At 44.4% G+C, this 27,083-nt stretch overlaps 1 protein-coding gene across 2 annotated transcripts in view; it reads left to right on the plus strand.

Moving 5' to 3' along the window:
- Positions 1 to 17: 17 nt before the first annotated feature.
- Positions 18 to 27,083, plus strand: part of LOC146190531 (uncharacterized) — a 34,078-nt gene continuing 7,012 nt past the window's right edge. The window contains exon 1 of one of the 2 annotated variants that reach the window (XM_084600929.1): positions 18 to 153. In XM_084600929.1, coding sequence (XP_084457055.1) covers positions 18 to 153 — 136 coding nt within the window. Of the gene's footprint in view, positions 154 to 15,547; positions 15,655 to 27,083 lie in introns of those variants that run through there. The other variant, XM_084600930.1, reaches the window with a different exon arrangement.

The raw sequence follows: 27,083 nt of genomic DNA on the forward strand, positions 1-27,083 counted from the left end.
CTGCGCATCCTCAGGTCATGGCCATGCCCTTCCGGCTTGTCTCTACGTCAAAAGCCCTACATAAATCAGCGCGACAGTGTCACGGCTTTCAGTGGGCTTGCCAGCACGGGCGCGATGACATCGCCTCACTGCACACCACTGTTTTTTGCGCAGGTAACAAACTGTTGTTCCTTATTATCTAAACGCACGCACCACTGCAGTCTTTTAGTGCTGCAAAGGCCACATGCAGCGTATGTCATTGTTGGTGCCATACAGGCACTTCTGCAACTGTCCGGAGATGTCGAGCTAAACCTAGGAGCCCCCGTTACTCGTGACTCTGCTAGTGATGACCAATCTGCTTTGTTAAGCGTTCTGAATGAACTCAAAACCTGACCGGTAACGCTATTATATGTCAGGAATATTCGTGAAAAGAACCAAAAATGAAAAATGTTGCAAGATATAAAAGAAAGATTAACCAAAGCTGAAGAAGATTGCGAATCGCTTACGACAATTAAAGCAAGTGTAAAAAGTGTTTAGACCCTCGCGGAGGCAGGCTCGCAATTTCAATGTTGCGATGCCGCCTAGAATCCGTGTAACATCGCGTGGTCTGTCGGATCGTGCCACACTCTCTGGGCCTTTCAGTAAACGGGGATTCAGAGCCACGGTCTTACTAATTCACGGATCAGCGATACTTTGCGCGGGATCAGACACGCGAAAGGGGAAGAAAAAAGTAATTCCTTCCCGAATGTGCAGCCATCTGCAGGCTGCCGTGTCGACAGCGTGGAATACACCTAATCGGCTTCCGTAAACGTACCCCGAGGCCGTGAGGATGCAGCCCATTATGGGCGCTTTGGTGCCGTTCCAGGAATGTGGATCGGAATGTCGATTGTGACTGGCTCGCGAACCCCGAAAAGCGGCAAGACGAGCCCGTAGCACGGGAGGATCGAGACACATGCCCTCATGAGCACTCGATTATAGGACACGGACCCGCTTTCATACCAATATCTGACTGAAGTTTTTCTTTTTTCGACTATCATCGGGTAACTATCTAAAATCAGTTTTCTTTTGGTAAAATATTCAGGCCTCAAGTTGTGCGTTTTTAACGCGATAACGTTAAATGCCTTGTTCTGCGTAAAATCCTGCGTTATGGGCATCGTCAGCGTTTTGAGCCAAAAATGGCAGACATAGCTCTTGCCGGCGGCAGTTGGCATTCTACATATAACAGCGTTATGATTGGTTGGCTGAATTTGCGATAACATGAGACCGAATGACATGGCTGGAGCATGCCAACCTTGGCTTCTGCTTCAAGATGGACGGGCCACATAGAAATCCAACCTTCCAGGACCCTTGGTCGGTAAGGAGACACGCTACTCAAAGGGAGAATGTCGACCTCTGGCTGGGCATAGTAACGATATTTCAAGGCAAAACTCAGTTTCGTCATAGCACATTTTTTAATGCAAAAGTAACATATCACATCTGTTGGATTCCTATACAGTCGCTGCACAAAGCCGCTAACAAACGCCGAAATGAGCACTACAATACAGGCCAGTGCCTCCATGAGACAAATCGATAATGGCGTCGTGGCTTCGCAACAGAATGAAATGAGCAGGAACGCGAGAAAATTAGAAGGTCAGAGAGGCCAGGAGAGATTATGTGGAAATCGCCGGAAATTGCAGATCAAAGCGATGTGCATAAAATCCATGTTTCAGATAACCTCATGTCGACACCTTGACTGCCAGCATTTGCTCTTAACTATTTAAAATATTACTAATACAAATTATTCTGTGTTCCATTTATTATCGAACAACCCATCTAAAATCGTCCTTTCTTCCGAAAGATACCAAGTCCGCTCTTTTTTCAACCCGTGCTCGTCTCGTGCTGGTTTCGCAATCCCAAAGTTGTGGGTTTGACTGCATCGAAGCTGTTTTAACGTTATTTTCAAAAAGATTACTCTTAAAGTTATCTTGAACTTGAACAGAAGATTTGGCAACAGTCGAAATAATTTTTACCTGTTTCTAAATTGACATAGCACAGTTGAGATTGTCATCCTCGCGCAGTATAGACGGACGAACAAAGCAAAGCAAAAATGTTGCCGTTGAATGAATTTCAGTTTTAAGGTAAGTAGAGGCAAAAGAAAGTTATACCACAATTCAGAAAGGAAAAAAACTCCACTGCCCTTACAGGCGCAATTAGGATGTGCACAATTAAGTTAAATTCCAGGGAATGCCGCATGGAAGGCCAAAGTTTAATCATTGACGAGTAGATGGCAGGCTCGTAAATAGCAAGAAAAATTATATTCCCCCTTTTCAAATGAGATATAGAGAGACTAGGCTTCATTTCGACAGAGACAGATTTACGAATGTCTTTTCCCCACCAGTCCCACTCCTGACACCGAGATTAAAAGCATACTCGGGTTTCCACAGCCGATCGAAGAGAGCTGCAACGCCGAAGACGACAGCTGCTGTCTAGACGAAGATAGACCTCTTTTATAGAAGCGTGGAGGGTTGACTCGAACACAATGGAGCGCTTCTTTTGTTTCGCAGGAACATTTTACAGGCTGTGTGTTGGTTTCATTATTCTTGCTCTATAATATTTTTGTTCATTGCAAGTCATATTGATTGAGACATTACGTCTTGCCATTTACAGCGGGCTCGCTGTCTTAGACTGGCGTTACGAGGAGTTTTGTTGCTATTCCGCAACCACGAAAAAAAAAAAAAATGGTATACGCTTGAAAGAGTCGTCTCATGTGTCACTATCTCTGTGGGTGCCTGACTGCCTTTAGAGCGTCCATAAATGTAGATAAGGCAGATTGACTTCTGCTTACATCTGCAGGGTCAAATATATAGAAAAATGCTGCGCCGAATGGCTATATAGCAGATATGTCATATTTCGCACAAAATAGGTCATGTTTCCAACAGAGTGCCGACCACTGGTATAATTTTCGATTGTTGCTTCCAGTACAAATTATTCTCTGCCTTCTGGCTATGTTGACGTCTGGTTGTCAGAAAAAAAAAAGGTGTTTAAGGGCGAGTAATTTGAATGTAAAAATTGTCCCATAAATAGATGTAAACTCGACATGTCCTTACTGAAGATAATTGATTGCCATCGCTTTGAAACGAATGGCCGTACAACGTGACCTCCGGGATTCGTGCTCTGAAAGGTGCATCGACGCAGGCGTTTTGCTTTGCAAAATGGCCGCTGGCGCCCACGCCGGCATCTCGCATTTCGCTGCTCTTTTAGTTTATGAAAGCTCCAATTTAGGCAAAAAAAAAAAAATAAAATCTGTTACCTGTCGATGTTATATATTTTTTAGGGCATATTTTGTTTTATTTCTTTGTATTACTGTTGCCCTTTATAATGCCGTATCACCCTGCGGACATTCTAAATAAATCAACACTCCTTGTTGTATGTTTAATATTTTGGTTGGACACGAGAGTCACGCGATATTGAAAACCATGATTTGGTAAGCCACTGGTTCTCCATCGTGATCGCGCTATCTTCTGCCGCCTCTGGAATCGCGAGCTCCTGGCCGCTTGCCCAATTGACTGTAAGTTGACGAATTGCTTCGTATTGACAGGAATTTCACACGATGCCAGAATGCATTCACGCGTGAGGGAACTGTATCCAAATGAACAAGTTCAAAAAAGCAAGGCTTTATTGCATGCTTATAAAAAAAAAAAAGGATTTTTCATTTGTTTTTACATTCTGTATGTCAATTTGTTTTTTTTTTTCCAATGCGCAATGAGCATGTGGCGAGTTTTTGAAATTTCAAATAACATTCTCGGATCTCCGTTAACTAGCTTCTGATCGAGTTTAATGGCCACTGAAAACCACCTCGCTTCGCCGTTGGTCCACAATTAGATCGATGGTCAGGGCTCCGATAGGCTTTGAAACTGCAGCAGTGACAGAAGCATAACCTGCAAGAAAGCCTGCTTCAATCTTCCAGTCAACTATAGGTGCACATTAGATAATCGCTAAAACCTGAAGGCTCAGGTCTGTATTTCTGAGCACTGCATACGACACGTAAACTTAGGAATGTGGCCGTATAAGAATAGGCGCATTTGATCGCACGTCAGCGGTTCCCCCCCCCCCCCCCCCCCCGCTTGCCAGGCAAAAAGGAAAGGAGAAAAGGAAAAAAAAAAGAAAATTTCACTGTGGCTAACGAGTGTGTCAAAGAAGAATAACACATTTGACATTTGGGGCTCTTTAATCACACCTAGTAACATTAGGTCGCACCTAATAAAATTGCTGCGGCGGCACAAGTTATGTCTGCCTCAGAGAAGAAAGTAATTGCAGCCATATCACTATAAACGTGAGATTTTGACTGTATTTGCTTGAACTTCATTTGCTGGCAGAATTTGCATATGTTGCATGCATGGGCACGCCATTGCGGCTATGTATGCTTACACTTTCGTCACCGTGCTACAGCTTCTCCACTGTTTCGGCTGCACGAATTAGCCATTCTCTTGCGGAGCGAACCTCTGTAACTATCCATCTATAAAGGTTTCCAGGTGCTTTTCACGGCTATGACGTTGCGATGAGCATTGGCTGATATTAAATGCTCCAGACGGCCTTCACAAAAGAGGCATTGAGCCAGACAAAAGTTTTCAAATGCTTGGTAAGAATTAAAAGAGGGAATATTGGTGTTCTAAATCACGCCATTCTGGTTGCCCTTCAGCGAGTAGTACGGACGACACTGTCGAAAATGTTGCAAAATTGAACGAGAATCATTCATACACAACTCATGACTTTTCTATGCAACATGTGTGAGTTGGAGCTCATGTGTGAATTGGAGGTCATGCCCGCGGATTTTCGGCGTTCATTTGAATGTGAAAAGCGTTGATGTGGAATTCCTTCCCGACTGCACACCCAGGATCAAAGTGCACGTTTCTGAGTTCGCGTCAAGACCGGTAAAATCAGGTTAGAAGTGACTCAAACTATCTTCTTAAACTCATAGGACCATGAGAGCAGGCGAACCTTCAAGCGGTGGTGGATGCCCGCTTTTCCAACACCAGGCAAGACAAGCAAAATCAAATGTGAGAACAATGCTGATTTTTTTTTTTTTCAAAGCGATATCCTTTTGCGGCTCACCAGCAACGAAACCTGTAGTTCATACAGAAGCAATTATCCGGGACATCAAAATATTGCGAATACACTAGGGAGGTATTTGTAAGAAAAGGAAAGTCGGTGAAAATTCTGTTCGATCGGACTGGTTGGGATCGAACTATAGGGCGTTCGGATTATTTTACGGACTTGCAAACAACATGCCACGAAGGTCATTTGTTCGAGCTGAATAAAGGATGACCTAGTCAGTGAGCGAATCGGTCAGTAGTATAAGTGATAGGAGCAAAATAAAAACAAAGGGAGAACAAAAATATATCACGGTAGGACATTACTAGCTGTCCCCTTTTTCACAGCATGCAAGCAGATTAAAAATTCTTCCGTAATTTTTTGTTGCGATAGGAATGGTGCGCTGAAAATTGGTTCCTTCTGGGCATACGGTTATTAATAAGCTTCACTTTGAGGTTTTTGAGGCGAATGACAGAAGAAACGAACACACATAAAAAAAAGAGCAATTGTCGAAACTGTGGAGATCTGACGAATGGTGTCTCATGCACGACAATTTTCCGGCTCTGGTTTTTCGGTCACACGCTATCTGGTTTCCTTGAAATAGACTGTTGTTCAACACCACCAGAATTCACCCGACAATGAAGCAAAATCACTGAAAGGAAAGATGTCTTCCACCGCGGAAGGGGAAAAGTCTTTGAAAGAGACACTCTAGGGCATCAGACTTTAACAGTTCCAGAGATGCTTCAAGCACTGGGAAGGAGGACTGGATCATATAAGTGCATTGCTTACATTAAAAAGCACGTTGAACGGAATTGAGTACATTTGAAGAGCTACAAATAAATCGGCATTTGAAAAACAAGTTCATTATTCCTTCGAGGAAGGGTTGGGGGAGGGGGTTGGGCGGAGAGTGCCCTCTTGTAGCCTTCGTCTCTTTTGACGTACTTGTCCTATCTTCCGGCGTTTTCGATTCATGACGAAAATATGATAAGAAAGGAAAGTACGTGCATTTTCCATCATTTTGGCGTCAATAGGTTCACCCTCTAATTTTGATAGATTCAAACCAGGCAAAAATAGCTCCTGGAATGAATAATTAATTAATGCAACTACTAATGCGGCTTATTTTGTAGGAAGGCTCAGTCATGGTACGAAACTGTCTAAAAATATTTATTCGGGCACTGGATCTTCAGTAAGGTAGTTCACAAACTGTTCGACTGCTAAACTAGCCTTCCTGGAGCTCAGTATTGTGCTTATCTATGTTTGTAAATACTTCATAGTTTTGTGCATTAAAGACCCACTCCACATAAGGCTTCAATCTGTAGGACATGCAGGGAAAATGATTTAGTTTTAGGCAAGGCCATCAGTTTATTGCCAACCTCTTCCACATTTCATATATCGTTCAGATAATTAGGTCAATTCCTTCAAGCCTCTTGCTGTTGGTTTTGTTAAGCCCAGCAAATATTCGTTTGATCGAAGTTATCACATTGTATTTCATTCTGCTGACATTTCTTCATGCCTGAATTTTCACGAATGTTGCATGGCTACTGCTGATGGAGATTGGTGTTCATTTGTAACACAATACTTTGGTGAGGGCAATAATATTTTTCCAGTTAATATTTTGTCATTGTTGTGCAGTTGGGATTCTGTAGGTCTGTCGCTCATATACAAATGCATGCATCCAGCACCCACCTAAGCTCGCCTTCTATTGTGGACAAAGCCCCTCAAATCTTGGGAAGGCGTTCAGCCACCTATGCCGCTGTATGGACTAACATGGGCGCCATTTAGGGATGATGATAACTAGAATTCGTAACAGCACTTAGGGTGCCTTTGTAACAACATAACTGAGTGCCATGGGAAATGAGGATTCACCATATCTTCTCCGCTGTGGAGACAGAGTGCTTGAGGAAGCAATTGAAACATCATTCTGGCATAGTACAGAGCGTGAGTATCGAAATCTTTCCTCATCTCCTGCTCCGAGTCCACAATCGCCTTCGGCATAGTGGCTTTGCAACCCTTTCTATGTTGTTGATAAGAAGACAAGCATGAATGATGCATGGGAGTGCATCAGTGGAAAGAATTTGACTAGCAATGTGTGTGTGTATGGGGCGCCGGTGTGCAGGACGCAAGTCGAAAGACAGCCTCCCTACGGGAGAAAGTTCTGTATCCTTACCAGAGATAGTGCTGCTGTATTCTTTTTTCATGTAGTTCGTACAATGGGGCCTGGGTAGGGCCTCACAAGCAATACAAATTGACTTGTAGGGCCGGTCACTAAGAACTACTGCCCTTATTTGTTTGTTAACCAAGTGTTTGAAGAACGGGTAGTCCAGCCTATTCTGAGCTTGCACTCCATGCTTAGTCATGTAACATGGTTAGGCTATAACCAGTTAGGTACTTAGGCCTTAACTAGTTAGGTTGATCTACAAAGTAGCACAACGTAGTTGTTTTTGTTAATTCATTTTTGGTACTTCCAGTTTTGCTCCGAATATATTTTACGCTCTAAATATATGTGTCGTCATCTTCAAGCATGCCTAATCTTCTTCCATGTCGAACTACACGACTGATATGTATTCTGGTGTTTGTTGAAGATAACATCTTTGACACTGAATGGCACTGTGCTCCTTGCTGAAAGTGAGGACAGGGCCACTTTATGTGTTTGTCATAGCTGTTTAAAGGTTAGGGTACAGAAAGACAGTGCAGAGCTGTCATGGAGAGAACTAGTGCATTATTCTCTCGTTTATAATAAAAATAATGCTTGGTGTCTGAGTAGGCGTTCTCATGAGAAAACAAAACAGTTCCTGCTCACTGCAATCTGATCGTTTTCCTTTTTTTTTTCCTTTCATGTATGCTGCACTGTAGAGCAACTAATACTGTGTACTTATGCTTTATGGTACATAGCGACCATATCTCATGTTCTTTCTTTACCGGATACCCATTTAAAGTTTCACACAGCTCGAACAATGCCCCGCTTGCTGCTATTGTCTACTTATCTTCAAAGGTGTAAGCTGGAAAAGTGATTTAGGCATAGAAAGCCGCTTTCTATGCCTTAATCACTTTCACGTCTGCGTCCGATATATAGTTCTCTTGGTATGGTTTGGCAAAACTTTATTTCCCACAGTAGGGGTCCTGGAGGACACTCGGCTAGGCTCCAGGTGTAGGTGTAGTTCTCTTGAAAAGTATTCATACTTTTCAAGAGAACTATATATTGGACGCAGACACGTAATCATGTGCAGTACGTCCCTGCTATTTAGACATTGATGCAATAATGTTTTGTTAACACAAGCGTGCAAGTTTACTGAAAGCAGTTTGTGGCACTTTTCTGAGCTAACTTGTTGCCCAGAGTGTGTGGCTTATTTAGCGCTTAGCAGGATGCACAGCATGTGCGGCTGTGTGTAAATGTCGAAAATTCTCTGCTATAAAGAGAACAAGAAATATGATATGATGAAGGTTTGAGGGGAAGCCTCAGTTCGCAAGCCAATATTTCAACAAGAGGACTTCACTTCGGCCCAGGTGAAGACATATCCTCTTGTTGAAATGTTCTTTTTTTTTTTTCTTTGTGAACTAAGGCTCATGCTCAACCACTGTTTGATTTTCTTTGATACTGTGTATACATCTTCCCCTCATTCTAGTGAGTGCTTATGCATACTTTCAGTACTCTCGTGCACTTGATATGCATAAAAACAATCAAGAAGGTGTGAAAATAATTAAACATTGGATGCTGTGCAGAGAGCCATCACCTTTAATAGTGTGTCACGAAGCACGAAAAACTGATGAAGGCGTTGAATTTCTCTTGCAGCTGATGAGCCTCGTGTTATCAAGCTCCACTTGACAGCTGTTCTATGATTCACAACCTTTAAAGCAGCCGCAAATCATTTTTATAGTTAATTTTAAGGTTTCCAAAAAAGCGCACTCTACGTATATGCAAGGAAGGTTGCGTGCATCAGTTTTGTATGGCCAATCTGCATTCACTTTTATTTATTCAGGGGTCACTTATGCTGCAGTTGGCCAGGTGACGTGTGGATATATCTGCAAAAACATTCATTTGTTTTATTGATATATCCTCTTTTTAATGCGCAATGTTTACTTCACTTTTACTTCTAGGATATTTCACTTAACTTGATTAGGGCAAGCCGGATGAAAAACACGTATGAATGGCCATCAAAAACATGAGTTCAAAAGATGAGCTCATGTAAGTTTCATTTTGAGCACTTTCATAGATAAGCTATTGCGTTCAATATCTTTTTTGATTTAATTCAACTACCCCATTATTGTTTAATTAATATAGTAATTAAGCTAATTCTGGATCCGATGTGTGTATGTAGCATGCATAACTACATTTACTGCTGATTTGGTAATTGGCGAGGTGTGATACGCATGCAAGCGCTTGACCAAATGAGCGCCCTACAAGCGGGCTTTGTCCCCAACGAATTACATTTTATTTGAGAGTACATTAAAAAAAGGAAGTTGCCGGCTCGGTTGGTTCATCGCGCTAGTCATCACAGACCTGTCACTGACAAAATATACCGATTCGGAAATCTTATTGAAGTGTGATAATCAGCAACGCGTAAAGTTAGCGGCAGCATAGGAGAACGATCACGCAACGGGCCCAATTCCAAGATCGAGCGCAGTGTCATTCCCTGCGTAGCCCGCAGACCTCGAGACGCTTGCTTGACGCAGCGAAGAATTCAGACGATCGTCATAGACTGCTCCTTTACGCGCATTTGATGATGACGGTCTTTGCAGAACGAGCTTAAAAAGCGCTATTATCAAGCTGTCACGACTAGGAGTTGTTTATGCGTGCGCCAATCGACTTTTGTACGCGGTGCGAGAAGTCGAGCTGCGTAGTACGTATTGTTGTTTACTCGTACTTATCCGTTGATGTTCCGTGCCTTAGGAAGGTTAGTAGAAGGCAGTTGATACCAGGAAAGAAATCGTACCATAAAAACTGATGAGCTTATATACATAAATTGTCGACGGCACTTTCAATGCGTTCTGCGGAGATTGGAAATGCAACGATTTTCTGGTGCCGATCGCTAGATCATGAAGAAAATACTTGAAATGATGTACCACTGTGCTGACACGTATGCTGCAGAACACTGCAGAATCGGTTTGCCTTTGATTTTTTTTTTCTTTTTCGCAGTGCTACGAGCGCTGTGCTAGCGGCTTTCCATAGCACGAGCGAGAGGTGTCTGCTGCTGGACCTCTTTAGAACATTGATTGGTTTCGCTGCCAGGTGCCGCATGGGCTGCTGGAATCGTGAATACATAAGCTGAGCCTCCTTGAGAAGTTAAATCTCATGCCCCAACCAAGTCAGCCAACCAAGGTAGCCGAAAAATTTTTTCTCGCTTTGACCCACGCTGATTGGCCGAGGACCAAAACTTAGCAGAGGTTTGGCATAGTTAAACATGGTATTCAGCGAAGGCTTCAGAACAGGGTTACGGTTGGTAGAACTCTTTGTTCAGACAGGGTTTCATCTCATGGTCCTCTTTAATCTTGGCTTGGACTTTCATTCTGGCTGTAATGCTTTGCCCTGAGGGTACAATAAATAAATACAGCATTATGGTCCTAGAAGTAGTGAGCTATGGTTTCCACTTGGGTAACGATGAATTTAAACTGTGCATGATGCTTATTTGGTGAAGGCTAGATCTGTGCACGATCCCTACTGAGTAAGCTCGAGACGACATAGTTGCAGATCGCTAAACGCACTACCGTCTCCGTTGTATCCCATGACTGACTCTGATTTAGGGCGCAATTACTCCGCGCTCATGATTGCCCACCCGCAACAAACGTAGTGGCTGTTTTCACCACGCGATGGCGTGGCTAACGTAAATCACGCGACCAATCACTCAATTCATCGCTCTCAATTACACTCTCTCAATTACACTCTCAATTACGCTCTCAACTACGCTCTCAACTACACTCAATTCATCGCTCTCGCAAACCATATTTGAAAGCTCACCCGAACGGTCTAAGGTCACCAAAAATCATAGTTCAGAGGTCACTCAAAAGTCATTCGATGTCAAAGGTCACATAGTATATATGTCCCATTTTTCTGTGGACTCCTAAACCGAATAGCAACACTTTGTACTCCTGCTGTTTAAAGGTCAAATTAAGGTCAATTATCAGACACGCGGAGCGCGGCTCTAACCAGGGGCTTCAAAACTTCTTCGCAAAACTGTCATTCCAGTACTTCTTCCATATTGAAAAGATGGAGGTTACGTAACTGTCATTTCTGCGTTGTCGCTGGTGATAAAAGCCGGTCTTCGCCCCATTTCCTGAAAAGACATGGCACGGCATAGAAAAGCGCCACTAAATCTATGCGGCGAAAAAAAAAAAAAAAAGCTAGATCTGTGTGTCTAAAGCTGACAAAGTCATGGGAACTGTTTTCTGAGACACGGGTGGTCTACTTCTGGCTGATTTAGTGCATTAAATTCTGCTCAATATGTTAGGCTTTACAGATGATCCGTCGCGCATAGCGAGATGATAGACCAGCGAGAAATGAAATCGCCCCGCTGAAAAATCCTCACGCTTACACTGCTCGAGGATAAGAAGAGAAAATTGACAACGGCTGAGTGAGAAATTCCCCCGCACCCACCTTACAGCCTCGATATAGCTGCTTCGGACTTCCAGGGTTTCGGATATTTGAAGGATAAAACGGGAGGCCCACAATACAAGTGACAAATGAATCGTGCCGTGTTCGTCACTGTAACTCCAAAGCCGGTGCAGAGTTTGCACACTGTTTAGAACATTGGATCAACTCTGTTCCCACTTCGAGCTATCGATCGGTTAGCTCTATCCTCATAATCTCATCTATTGGCCATCGACCTTAAGCAGCTCAGTTGTAGCAATGGCCATGGACAAGTGGTGGTCGCGGGTTCAGACCCCGGATCAAGACAAATGTTTCTTTAAATAGAAGTTTCCGAGAAAGCTGTTAGCTTTCCATTGGTACGGCTGCACTCGGATGGATAGTTGCGACATATTGCTCCTTTGGATGTAATGAACGAATATTTTCAAGGCGTGCGTAAGGAATGGGGTCTATGTGAAAAAAAAAAAAAAAAAGAGGGTGTCCGAAAAAATTATGTAGAAGAGCTTCTTTTTTTTTTTTTTGTAAAGCAGTGTAATCAGTTGTAAAATATTAACTCGCATTACCTTCGGAAATACTCAAACTTCTCGTAACTCTGCCCACACGTTTTCTTTTCGATGATAAAGATGTCTCATTGCAAATAAGTTTGTATTTAGACTTGAAGCATGATTTCTCCTCAGCTTCGTTCGATTCAAAGTATTGACGCTGGTTGCAAAATGAAGGGGTGCAGGCTCATTTCACCTAATTTCTCATATATTCATTTTCTTCTTCTTGAAAGCGCAAAACTGCGCTATAGCAATAGCGGTACTGCAACATCCCTATAGTATTCAGTTACGTAACCATTTCCCCCCTCTGCCCGCCATTTTTTCCCCCATAAAAAAATAAAACAGCATTTGCTCCTATTCACCGCAGCGTAGTCTGTAATGAGAACTGGGCTGAAACGTTATATCGCTTCATTCTGGCCGATAACATCTCTATTTCGGGGGAAGCAGCCTAACGGGATAATCCATTAGTCTAAGTCAATTCTGCTTTGTGCTTTCCCACAGAGGTGAGCAATGGTCGCTGGAAAGCCTACCAGCAGCTCACTTTTCGAATGTCTTCGTGCCTGCAAGGAGCAGCGCCATATGAAAAAGTTGGAATAGTGGAAAACTTCCTTACTACCTCAAAAAGCGATGTCGAGGTGACTAAGGCGACATATATGCACGTGTATGCCAGTTGGTGAGAGCGCTCGCACTTGCGCAGAAGACATTACCCTCTCACGAAGTAGAACAGCATACAAAATACTAACGGAGCGCTGAGGTTATTGCCCCTTTATCCCCGAGTTTGTATTGAAGGGCTTTTCATGGAGTCGCGAAGAGATGCCAGAGAGTAGGCAGCTTACGCAGCTCGAGATGGGGGCTCAGATCATGACAGAGCCATTTGCTGCCTGACAAATCCTTTCGCACTCGGGCGACGACAGCGTTGTTTACTGTTGTCCTGCTCGTTTGTCACCGTTCATGGGAGGCTCCGCTGAAATGGCGGCATGGGCCTGCATGCGGGTCCGCGCAATACACTCTATATCGGGGTGGCTATAGCAAAAGGGGCTTGTACTTTCTTCTTTTTTTTGATCGAGTTCATGAACTGTCGAGACGACCATGTAAGAAAAGACTGATTGCTTTGACGCGTAAAAAGGAAGGCGAAAAGAAAGGGCCTGTATGTTTTGTTCTTTTTTTAAATAAACAACTTAGACGTTTCGTTTTCTTGCCATCTGAAATTCACGTTGCATTCCCGAAATGTACCAGCTTATCTTTAGCAGGGACTATAATCGCAGAAATGCATTCAAGCGCGGTATTTGCGCCCAAGTATGAGCGTGACACCTGTGCTCCGCTGTTATCAGTTTTCGTAATTGCACAAACCAAACGCCCGCATGTAACGACACCTCACAAATCAATATTTGCCGGCTACCTTAAGCAAGGTGGCTTAGGATAGGGTGATATCATTAATTTGTGATATTTAAGCCCTTTAATGGGCGGCGTTAGGTTTAGCTCAAGCGAATGTACCCAAGAAGATTTCTTAGACAGCACCAAGTTTATCCATACCCTAAATGCGTCATATCGTTACCTCGTTATCAGGCACATCCAGTTTAGATGTCGCAACTATATTGTCTTATCACCCATGGTCATCAAAACGGTCTCCTTGTTTTAGGAAAATTAGAAGACAGGGAAACAGCCGTGCCACACAAATGAATTTAATAAGGCATTTACGAAACTACGTTCTCTATTTTCAGGCTGGGCTGAGCCCAAGCCTACTTGTGGGAAGCCCAGCAGGATGATGAAGGGTACCTAAATCGAAATGCGCTATTATTCTGGAATCAGCTTCACGGGAGTCCCCTTTTCGGGTTTTCGCATCAAGTCTAAGTGGATCTCAAGCGCAGCAACAACTTTTGCAGGTGTATTGTGGGCATACTGACCCAATGATGATTGTCTGGCTTTTTCTTATGTGTGCTCAGTGAGGCTTGTCCATCGAAAAAAGGCACATTTATCGCCAATAAAATTGGTATTAATAATCTTCCCGTCAGTGGTTTTGTAGGTGCGATGTCAGATGTCCTTATCGGAAAAGGGCGGTTTTAAACAGCCTTGAAGCGAACTGCAGTGCGGCGCCGCCTCTGGGGTACCAGCGCAAAACCCAGTGTTGACGTACGCATTTGCGAAAATAGCTGGTTTAGCGAGACCATTTCCCCTCTTCGCAGCTAACAAGCGTTCTATTTGCGATAATAAACTGGTGGTCTCTTTGTGGTTAGTACGTGGCGAGCTATCGATGAAGGCCAACTTTTGTCCTTATTTCCTCTTTAAAGCGTTTACGTGTCATATCAGAGCAGTATGCTTGAAGCATATCCGGTGGTGAATGGTTGCGGATTGATTGCGACCTCTTGATCTCTTTGAATGTCCACATGAAAATCTGAGTAAAAAAGCTTCTCTTCCATGCGCTCAACACTGCACACAGGGAAAAAGAACTGACTCCAGCATTTCGAATGCATAAACGCTGAGAATCTTCTTCCGGCGGCATTCGTACACTATACACTCCTGCACACAACAACGAAGTAGCCTCATCCTAGATGTAGGTGCGTTGTCTCCAACCAAGTGCGCTTTCCGCGAATGCCGACTTCGCCCAAAACACGTAGATGCGCCAATCCAACAATTGCATGGGCCACGCGAAAGCCGACTTCTAGAGAGACGGCCCACTGGCTCAAATGCTGACGATGAAGACTTCCGGCAGAGAAAAGGAAAGGGGGGGGGGGGGGGGGGGGCAGCGAAATACACCAATGTGGAGAAGAAGGAAGGAAGAGGGGTGAGATGGGGTTGCGAGTGGAGGGGGAGTGGGTGCTTACGAGGGTCCCCATCCTGACAGCACGCGTAGCCCCATCCGTTAGTGGGCCTATACACCTACAATTAATCGCGTTGAAACGGCCGGTCATCAAGACCTGGCGCCAGCAGGAGCCCACGCCCATGTGATGCGTAGTGGCCAGGCGTCATCATCACCGCCCGCCGCGATGGAGAAAGTGGCGAGTGAGAGAACAGAAATGGATGAGGTGGAAGAAGAAAGCGAAGACCAAAAGAAAGGGTTCACTACGGTGATTTCTCTTTCTCCAGCGATGAACCGCTTTTCGCTCGCGCACATCTGCGCTTGCTGTCCAGGTGCCTGCCAGCGCTGGCTGCAACGACGTGGCCGCTGCCGAAAGGGGTGAGCGGGGCGCCGTGATGGAAAGAGTTCAGGAAAGGAGAGCTCTTTCAAGGGTGGGGAAAGATAAAAAAAAAAAAAGAAAGACTGGCGGGCGGGCGACCTGTTTGGCAGTTTGCAGAGAATGGGCGGTCAGTGCTATATAGGGGAGGCCCAACCCAGTTAGCCTAGACTCCCGACGCAAGGTTGCCGCCGCGACAACGACGACGTTCTAGAGGGACCGCCATCAGACGACCATCCACCATCGACCATGACGCAGCGTACGACCCCGCTCTGTTTTCTGCTTCTCGCAGCCACGGCCGCCGCGATCGGTGAGTACGCGCCCACTGAGAAGTTGTCATACGCTCGCAACGTCTACCCACGCGACTCCGCTCTGAGCGGGCCGAAGCGAAGCTGGCCGTTGGACGAAAGAGCTTGTCTGCTTCCCTACTCCGAATTGTGGGACCCTGTCTCGGATTTAGTTTGGGATGTAGTCTGTGGAAAGAGCCAAATTGAGTATAACGGGAAGGTAGGCCGCGTGTTTGCCTTATCCCAAAGAGTGCTCACATCAACCGTCACCGACTGTCTTTTGCGGCGAATGGCATTTTCATTTCATGAGGCGAGAAGGACGATTTAGGAATTACGACAAGTGAATGTGAAGAAAAATTCCACCATTGTTTCACGCTGAAGTGGCTTTGGGAGGCTGGGCACAACAGTAAAGCTGAATTGCATATGGAATGATTACTGATAGAAAGATATGCTGTGGAGTTCAAATGGAACATGAAAACGGAGTCCACTTGGTTCGATATTGCTCATTGGAACGAACGCTCCTGATGTCGAACTAATGACAATAGCTCCTTTGCTGGCACCGTTGAGTCGTCGCCTGAATATGTACTGTTCATGGTCCGTTGGAAAGGCAAGTAAGGGAGAGCGCTGAATCTGAAATTACCCCGCATGTTGGCCAATTTTTGTTACCAACGTTGCACATTGGGAAATAGTACTTCGGATTCAAACAGGAGTTATTAACACCATTAAATATTGAGTTGATGAACTTAATTACTTCTGTTGAGATGGACGGGCAAAGGCATAAAGAAGTGAGCTTTCCTTGGCGCGGCCATTTAACATTACAAAGTAACTACTTTTCCCCTGGTTAACCCTTTGCTTTTGTTCTGTTACCCTGGTCCGGGCCAAAGGGGCACGGTTCAGGATGAATTTGCCGCATTAACCACGCGTGTTCAAACCATCGTCTTTTCACTACCTCTTTTTTTTTTTTTTAATCAATCCTCTTATCTCGCAATGTGGTCTCCCTTTAGCATGAGGGTCAATGTCGCCGTTCAGGTAGTTCCAAATAGTAGTTGTAGCGAAGTAGTCTCGCGAGTATATCGCTTTGCGGTGGGGAACTCTGTTGTACAGCTATATATGTAAAAACTGCGCGTCTATGTCGTACTTTTTGGTAGTGCAACCACTTTATTTGCTCATGTAATCTCGTCGTTCTGACATTTTACGATCTTCTCTTTTTACGCCATCTCAATTCACCTTGTGCAAGGTAACTTTTTTTTTTTTTTCTGAAGGAAACTTTCTGCGCACTAGCGGGTACGACGCAATGCAGTATTCCCTGTAGCTCCACTTATCGCTCTGACCTCCATCCAATGAATTGCGTGGCGTTGCTGCCTTTAATCTGAACGGCCGACACAGTTTCTAGCGGGTGATGTTCTTTCACGCTCCGCATTGCGAATACGCGACAAGTCAGGCAGGCCGAATGCAGAATAACGCTGACGTAGTACGTGCGGTATTCCTAGCGGTCTTCGTTTTCGGACAGCCATCTACATTCGTTATTCCGCTGCTTACGACATACATGTTTTCTATTGAGCCTTCTGAGGGGGTAGAGACACTTGCGTATGCAGATCGCCTTGCGGTGCATTGCTTTATTTTTATTTCTTAGCTTGTGTACGGGGAGGGGGGGGGGGGAGGGGAGGGGGGAGGGAGGGGGAGGGGTGCGCAGAGCGATAGACTAGATGCAAACTTGCTTTTCAAGCAACTCGGTGTGGTGTCCATGATTATACCTTTTTTTTTTTCTTCCTTTTTTGCATCTTCTTGGCATGTCAGTACCTCAATTTGTGCACAACATATATCTCACTAAGGCGGCCAACATGCATTTCAGATGTCTCTGTGCGTCGCCCAAGTTGCCTCCCGCAGCATCTTTCAGGGCAGTGCCATAGACGTAATCTTTGCTTTGCAGCCCTGACAATGCTGAAGCAGGTCGTACAGGTTTTACCGCTGCTTTCATTTCTGTTGTACATCCCTGGGAACCTCCTTGGGGAAGGTTCCGACGCCATAAAATTATTCCGGGTGAAAGTACTAAAGTGAATGGCTACACGCATACTGCGGTCATCAGGAAGAGGGATCAACCATAATAGAGTTTTATTTATTTATTTATTTATTTGCGCTGTCAAGTCAACTGTTGCTGTGGGTGCCTATTTGGTAGCAAAGATGAGTAAAAGAAAAGCGACAAGTCATAGCAAAGACAAGACAAGACGCCCGTTTGTAACGACCAGCGTCAGTTCGATCACCTTAAAAAACTTGGATGGACTAAGAAGCAGAAACTGAAACTATACAAGTAAAACTTACTTGCACTCACAAATGCATGAGCCCCCTGTTAGGCACTCCGAAAGGAAGCAGCAAGTTCCAATAAATCACTGAGATGAGGTTCACTGAGTAGTGGCTGCTTCGAGAGGCAGCGGCGTATGCGCGCAAAAAAAAAAAAAAAGAAAAAAAAAAAAGAGAAAAACCCGCTGTTAACGCGTGAACTCTTTTTTTTTCTTCTTTTAAATATTGACATAACTTGATAAGCGTGGCGCAAAGTGCCTAAAGTGGCTGTGAGCCAAAAAAACTTCTTCTAACAGGCCTCGTAGTGAGTATGCAACTTTGGTTGCCGAGAGTGACCCAGCGCGCGAACCATATCCCCAAGAGCACGCCTGCCGCTTTGCCACAAGGTGACCCTCGTACTGCGCATAATTGATAAACGTGTCGCGAATTTCTCGCCGTGCCGAACTTTCCCTTTCACTTTTTCTTAAAACTCGTATGCTTTTGCTGTATGAATAAATCTTGATTTTTCTTTCTTTTCAACGAAAGTGGATTGCTCGTTCCCACAATCTTACCTCAGCAAAGTGGGGTCGACTTATTCGCACCTATTTTATGGGTCTTTCACTTTGGCGTGGATGTCGTGTAGGTTCTTTGTCGTGAGCGATTTTTTCTTTTCTAAAGGCTTTAATGATATGGATTCAGTGAGGTAATAAATGTTTAACCGTTGCCCAACTGCCTTTATCTTTATAGCCAACGACGAGGGCGGGGAAATATAAGTGAGTTTCTTGCTATCGCAGAATACGAACTGAGTAAAAAAGCAGCGACAATCAAAGCAGCGTCGAACATCGTTCTAAATATTACGTTTGAATGTTTTTCTGCGAAAATTATGCGCTAAGAGTGCGTAATGCGGATCATGGCTAAGAAAGGTAAGAGAGAGAGAAAAAAAATTTATCTTTCCTAATATTCCCGCATGGCGCAATACGAGAGTGGGTCGGAAGAGTTTGAAATAGACATAAAGAAATTGAGACGTAGAGACGGCTCCAATTTTGTAGCAATATCTCCATTTCCTCTATCCAAACAGAAAACACGCATTTTGAAATATTTACATAAGTAAAGCACGCGAAAGAACCACAAGCAAATAGCTATGAAGTTCGTTGGTTTATGCAACCATAAAGGAATCGGGCAGCCATAAATTAAAGCATTTCGCTTGCAACTGATTTGTATGAAGAGACGCCCATCACTCCTCAAGAGATGTCGCGGTTTAGGATGGCACCACAAAAATAAGCAGTCAAGAAGTGGGGCATTTCAACTCCCAGTTAGGATTGAAAAAAAGGTGATGTGTCTACTCTGACATGGTCTATACCGCAGTTGTCCATTCTGATATTACTTCTCACTTGATTGCACTGCCATTTTCTGCTCTCAACCAACCGACAACTTCACTACGGTTACAACCTCTGGACGCTTTCACTTCGTCCATCGAGTGCTGTTTGGAAAAGTTAAGACTTCACTGGTTGATTTGTATATTTAGTTTCTGAGCCAACTTTTTTTCACCGGAGCACCATTTGATCTTTAGAGAACAGGTACGGGCAGTGTTCCATGCGAAAGCGGTGAACCTTTTTGATAGCACGTTAGATCAAATACTATGATGCATTTGTTAGTTGCACGTTTTTGACGCTGTTTTTACTGCTTGGCAAAGCTGCATCAATTTACAGACATTCGCGGCATGCTTTGATTTGCCACGTCGTAAAGTTCTGCCAACCTTCTGAGCGCTGGGAAGACCTCGAAGTTGGAATGGTTAAGGGCTTCGGCATGAATCTTAGGTGAAAAGCTCGAACGTAACTAGCCAAGAACGCAAGCTTTATTTATTTCTTTAATCAGGTTTCTTAAGCGGGAGAATACAAAACACACCGGCGAAAGAAGCGATGTGCGAATATGACTTTCAACTGAATCAACTAAATCGAGTACGAATAGATTATAGGTAGGAACCGGATCGATTATGAATTGGATATTTTTACGAGTATTCTCTACTTGCCAGAATGTTCTAATGAACAGTAATAATAATAATAATAATAATAATAATAATAATAATAATAATAATAATAATAATAATAATAATAATAATAATAATAATAATAATAATAATAATAATAATAATAATAATAATAATAATAATAATAATAATAATTGGTTAAGAGGAAGGGAAACTGTTAAAAAAGAGGCAACGCTAACATCCATTACGATTCGGAACACCAAGTAGGCGTATTAACTTTATATCATCAGTTTGCATGAGAAATGTATCTTTTGCTGTTGTTGATGGAATGGACACAGCTAACGCCACATCTCAGTACACGAGACGGACAAGAGCTAAGTATGACCCATTGCCTCCTAGATGGGGCGTCAGGGCCAGGCTTGCCGAACTTACATGGCTGCGTCGTCCAATCTGCGAGAAGATGTATGTGCTCTAAGAACGGGGTCACGCGAACGGACCCGGTCACGGCGCCGAGCCCACCAACTCGCGCATGCTGATCACGGAAACATGGCACGTGCCGTGCGTGGTCCTCGTTTTTGGAATGGTCGTGAATTATAAATGCGCCGGGCCTTAGTCGTTCTTAGTGCACATTTCGTAAAAAAAAAAAAAAAAAAAAAAAAAAAAAAAAAAAAAAAAAATATTCGAAAACCCGAGAACTTATCAGGCTAGTGTCGAACAATTTTTAACGTAAACTACGTGATTCGTTCGACGAAAAAATAAAAGCAGGGCCACTTGATTCATTTTTCGAGCTTTTCTGGTATTCGAAGAACCCTACGGGATAGTATTCTTGCTCAAAATGAGTGAGTGCCGTCGGGCTCATGCCCATACATGAGCAAGAGAAGGATGGCCATCTTTTTATAAGACGAAAAGATCTGCTCATTCCGTAGCTTTTCAGTCACGTCAAGAGCATGTGCGTTGAGCACTGCTGGATGGACAAGGGTCATTTAAGGGCGGTTTAATAGATCCTACCGTTCAGTATTTTCAGCATTCTAGCCTTCCAGTATTTATAATGGCTTATTTCTTATGATTCAAATAGATATGTCGAACCATGAAGGTAGTAAAAGCACTTTCCCCGTTTTTGCACTCTCTCTCTCTCTCTCTCTCTCTCTCTCTCTCTCTCTCTCTCTCTATATATATATATATATATATATATATATATATATATATATATATATATATATATATATATATATGATAGAGAGAGAGAGAGAGAAATGACGAAAGCAGCCCAAAATCGCACTTTATAGGATTTACCTTGATAATATTCGAGGAGAAATAAACTGCAAAAGAAATTTTGATTTACTCGAACGTACGGACAGACGCATAGCTTCAGATAACGCTTATAACGAATATACTAAGTGATGCAACCATGAAATACACGCACACAGATACTGCATCAAATTGCGTTACTCTAGGCTGCTACCCGCAATCAATTCACGTGCGCATAACACATGCGAAGAGTATAATAAAATGTGATACTACTTTTTGAGCGCAATCTTTATCACAATCATCATCATGACCATGAGCCAGACTATACCGTCCCACCGAGTCCAAAGCTCTCGGGGGATGGGGACTATAGACCTGGTCTTGTGTCATATTAGCCTGATCGCTGTACCATCCTGTAGACTCTAGACCAAACTGTTATCTCCTGCCGCAACATCAAAAATCGTTTCGTCTGCATGCTACCTCGCGTTGCATTGTTTAAAAGTAATTGCGACTGGAGCACTGCACGAAGAGCACGCGTAAGTAGTCGTACTGGGAACGAAATCAAAGTCTCACTGATTGACAAAACGTTTTTGCACTCCGCGGCTTAATAGATTCCAGGAAGGGAAGGCAGCGCATGGCTGGTCGTTTTGTTACGCACGAAAAACCTTTCAGTGCCAAGGCCTCCGAGCTGACCTAGTGCGCATTGTCCTCCATCCCACGGCGTCGTTAGGGCGTCTATAAGCCAGCATCTTTTCAACAGCGGCAACAAAATAGAAATACCGGGGCGCACGCATGGCCACCTTTGTCCTTCATAGAACTGCCGCCCAAGTGTGGTCCAGCTGTAAAAGAACGTCTGCGAGGAAAAACGGTCAAGAACCATAAAGTCACTTATAAGGGGCATCGCGGAAAGTTGGCAGTGAAATGGAATGCTCCGAGAAGACCGCTCAGCAGACCGTCGGGCCGTTTCTCATGAGTCTGCACCGCGCGTGGCGGTGACGCCTCCTTTTCAAATGACCAGAGCCGAAAGGAACAAAGGCTAAACTCAACGCAGTGCACGGACATCTAGGCGAGCACTTTCCCCACCCCGTTTTAAAATAGCACTGCCGTGATTGCTTGAAAAAGTGAACTTCGGCCTCTGGGAAGCACCAAGTCTAGCTCGTTACTCTCTCTAGCTCTTGCTGCGGCAACTCGCGGCATATGCTCGAACAGAGGCCTATACCAGTGAGTAAGGCCTGACAAATAACGTGAGAAGAAAACAAAGGGTCAAGTGTGTATCCATTGTTTCTTTAACGTATCAATTTTGTATTTCGGTGCCCTAGTAATATAAACCCCAAATGATGGTGATGGCGATAGTGATGCTGGCTGTACCATTTTTAACGGGTGAACCACGCGGTCAAGCCAAGAAACGAAACAAACCAAAAAAGTTGTTAACAAAGATTTAGACACTCAAAGGGTCATTTGAGGTCCGACGGGGCGAAGAGTCCGCAGCGAACTTTCACGCCGCCAATGTTCAAGACGGCGCTTCGTCATTTCGAGCGCCGCACTTTCGTCTCTAGTCTCTTTAAAGTCAAGTGCAGCCAATAATGAAATCATATTGGTCCGAACACTGCAGCTACGATGTTTGAGCGTTCAATGAGTCCTGCACAGCGTTAAGGATTTTCAAAACGCAAGCAGCTTGATGCATTCTCTCCTCAGCCGAGCAGTGGGCTACCGCAACGACCATGAAAGCGCAACACTTTATGGGTTGAGGTCACCTTCTAGAGATTTGATACATTAAAAGGAATTGAGGCTTTTAACTTTTGATAACGGCTGCGCGCCCACGTTTCGCGAGTGACGCCCCTTCATCGCGGGCTAACAGAATGTGTTGTGAAATATACGGAACGATGGTGAATCACAGTTACTGCTAGACCGAATTACTTCATCGCTGCGGAGAATCTGTTGAACGCGCTTGTTTGGTAGAGAAAGAGAGAGAGAGAGAGAGACCATTTATTTGCGCCCGTCAAAAGGTTGGCGAGGATCCGAGGCGCAGATCTGTCCAACGGATGACTTCACGTTGTCCTTTTTCGCCATATTTGAAAAATAGTGCCTCCCAGGACTTATCTGTTCTGTCAGGTTCTCCAAGTCCAGGGCACTTCCATATCATGTGGATCATGTCCGCTATGCCTTCGCAACGTTTGCACCTGGGGCTGTAAATTTCCGGGGGCCACTTGCTACAAAGGTGTTCGGTAATACTCCGGTTTGTAGCTTACGACACATAACCTCCTCGCTTTTGGTGAGTTGCTTACACGCTTTTGGAAGTACTGATCTGCCTAATCTGTAATCATTTAGGACATCTTGGTGTGCATTAAGGTCATCATCGAACTGTAGGGGCTCCTTACGACCAGAAGAGAGAGAGAGAGAAAAAAAAATACCGAAAAAGCGTCCCGCACCGCTTGTTGGGTAAATGGATCCTTATTTGCAACAATGCTTCTAATTAACGCATAGTTTTCGAGCAGTATAACAATCAAAGAACGCATATTTTGGTAGATGGTGTATGTCCTTTTTAAAACGTCAGTACTGTGGTATGTGAAATGCCATAATGAATATTGGCCACTTCTGAAGTGCACCAAATTTTCATGCCCGAAAGAATTTGCATTTCTCCTCCATACCAGCGCAGTCATCCCATCCTTGCCCCAGAGAATCTTGTTGTGCCTTATATGTTGATTGTCTCGTATTCTAGATGGAGATGTACCTTAATTTCAGGGGATATATGCGTTGTTCCTTTCTGAAACAACGCTTTAGTTGCCAGACAGCGTTTATGTCATGCTCTTCTCATTTTTCGCTCTCCGTCCCGGTCCACTCTATTTTTTTCCCCTTCAATATACACGGTGCAGTGCGCGCTCAAAACAATGAAGCAAGGTGACCTAACTCAGGCCCGGCGTGGGGCCCTGAGGCACTGGCCATATCACATATCTCCGCTCGCACTTCAACTGGGCATATTTGGCATGGACGGGCGCCGCTAATGAGACGACCTTCGCTCTGAAAGCGTGGGGAGCGGCAGGCGGCAAGCAACGACCGCCGAGTCGAGTGCCGCCGCGCCTTCCGTGCGGTACGCGGGCAGCTCGCAAGGCCTGTCGAGGCTGACAGACGAAAGGTGCCAACGACGCTCTTTTCATGCCGACACGTACGACCGTTCGTGCAAACAACATCTTTCAATCTCATCTGGCACCAGCCAAGAAGACCCCACCTGACTATTACGCTGGAAGAGAGTGGGATGTATACTTTCACAGTGCACTTCTACTTATGAGCGTACCTGCATGGATAAAGGTGCACACGTGTCTGAGTTTGGTCATATGTGAAGCGAATAACGCCTTCTTTTGCAACTGGACTGGGCGCTGGCGCGATCTTTTCTACTGAAGTACGACATACTTAGCCAAACAATCATCCAGTCCTGTTCGGAAGGCGGTAGACTCTTGCTACCCAGGTGTCCGAAGGCCGCATAAGAAGAAGCGGGAGAAAATATGAAAGACACCTTGCTAGGGTGCGAGTTTGAGCGTTACGACGAAAGGGTTGCCCAAGCTGCGCACACCTGGGAGCCACTCCCCCGACCTTCGCGTACCGCGCGGCTAATGGAAAATGCAAATCAAGTGAAATATCTCAGTTACCGTTCTCTTGAGTGATGTGCCGCACCCCTCGTGTCCGTCGAGATTCTGCCACCTGCGACACCGGGGGCAGTGCAGTTGCAACTGTGCCTCGTGGTGTTACTTAAAGGCCCCGCACTTCGGAAAATCCGGTGTTAGCTTTGTCAGCGGCCTCGTTGAGAGCAAATAATTACGTGCAAGCCATTGGAACATGGTAGTTGGCTGGTGACATAGCCGTGCACTGGTTGTTGTGATGTCACCGGACTACATGGTACGGCTGAGTTGACAGTCGCTCTCAAATGTAGCTTCGCCATTGAAGTCGATCAGGACCCACCGGTCCCTAGTTAGACGCCCTTCACCTAGGCTACGCAGGCATGTCCGTACGGCTTGGTTAAATCGGGGTCTTGATCAATGTTTGGAGGGGGGGGGGGGGGATCTTTCACATACTGCGAAATTGATGACTGTACACACATACATACATAGCATTTATTGATTGCAAAAAAGCATTTGACTCAATACAAACTCGGTAATCACACAGGCGTTGTGAAATTAGGGTGTAGACAAGCCGTATGTGAAAGTACTGGAAGAGATATATATAGTGCCTGCACTGAAACCATAGTTTTGCACAAAGGAAGTGATAAAATGGCCATAAAAATGGTGTTATGCGAGGAGACATGATCTCCCTTGTACTATTCACAGCTTGCTTCGAGGAAGTATTCCCAAACTTGGAATGGGAACAGTTAGGGATAAGGGTAGGTGGAGAATACCCCAGTAATCTGCAATTTGCTGATGACATTGCCTTGTTAAGTAAATCTGTTGATGAACTGCAAATAATGATTGATGACTTAGACAGGAAAAGTAGAAAGGTAGGCTTGAAGATCAATATGCAAAAGTCTCAGGTAATTTTCAACAGCCTCGGCAAGAAACAGCAGTTCACAATAGGTAGCGAAGAACTGGAAGTGGTAGATGAATATCTTATTAGGACAGGTAGTAACCGCAGATCCAGACCATGAAAGGGAAATAACTAGAAGAATACGATTGGGATGGAGCGCATTTGGCAAGTATTCGCAGATTATGACTAGCGACTTACCGGTATCGCTCAAAGGAAAGTTTGCATCTTACCTGTATTCACCTATGGGGCTGAAACGTGGAGGCTAACGAAAAGGGTACTACTTAAGGTAATGACAACACAGAGGGCTACGGAACGAAAAAAAATGTTAGGTGTATGAAGAGATAGGAAACGTGCAGAGTGGGTCAGAGAAATAACTCGAGGTAATAATGTTCTAGTGGTGTTCAAGCAGAAGAAATGGGCATGGACAGGGCACGTAGTGAGTAGAGAGGACAACCGATGGTCACTTATGGTAACAAATTATTTTCCAAGGGAAGGAAAGCGTAGCAGAGGGCGGCAGAAAGTTTGGCGGGCGGAGGAAGTTATGAAGCTCGCAGGGGTCAAGTGGATGCAGTTAGCATAGGACCGGGTCAATTGGAGGAACATGGGAGATGGCCTAGCTTCGCGGGTATAGTCCGGCTAATGATTATGGTGATGATGATGATGTATGCTAAGAAATAGATGACGGTTAATAGATGCACAAAAATACCACGGGAGCCATTGACACTGTGGTGTAACACCATTGATGGCTTAGCTTATGTTACCAATAATTATTTTACTAGATCAGCTGGACAAATGGTAACATGAAGAGTTTCTCATTATGTTTCGCAGCATTAAGGAGTTATGCGAGTGGAGAATCTCATACAGTGGTCTTTGATTGAAGAAATTCTGTCTCAACAACATCGAGACTAGGGCTTGTTAATTGGTTGGTAATTCGTAGCTTTATAGAGCGAAAAAAAAAAAGACAAGGGACAAAGTAAAAAGCAGGACACACACAGCGTTGTGTGTGTTCTCATCATTTCCCAGTATCTTGTATTTTGGCGCTGATGATATGGACTACTCTCGTATGGCGTATATAGCAGCAATATAAGGCGGCTGTTTGTTGCCCCTTTGTAACGGTAACAGTACAATAAAAAATGTAATCACCGTTTGATGACAGCAGAGTTTAGATTTTTTTACAATGCAAGAACTGGAATAAAAGAGGTAATGTGGCTTATTTTCGGCACCTAGCCCGGCTGTGCAGATTTTAATTCAAAAAGCGGCTCTTCGGCTTTTAGGGTTACCGACATTCGCATTTTAACTACGTGGGTCTATTGAAAACCTGAAGAAACATCATTTCCGCACCAGCACTATCCAAACGCAGTACTTTCGACTGTCTTTCCGGTAAATTTTCGCCCAAGATCACGCTCACGCTTTGACACGCCCACGTGCGCT

This window comes from Amblyomma maculatum, chromosome 4, assembly GCF_055883805.1.
Source record: "Amblyomma maculatum isolate TAMU_Amacu chromosome 4, ASM5588380v1, whole genome shotgun sequence".
In the NCBI taxonomy this organism is placed as follows: domain Eukaryota; kingdom Metazoa; phylum Arthropoda; class Arachnida; order Ixodida; family Ixodidae; genus Amblyomma; species Amblyomma maculatum.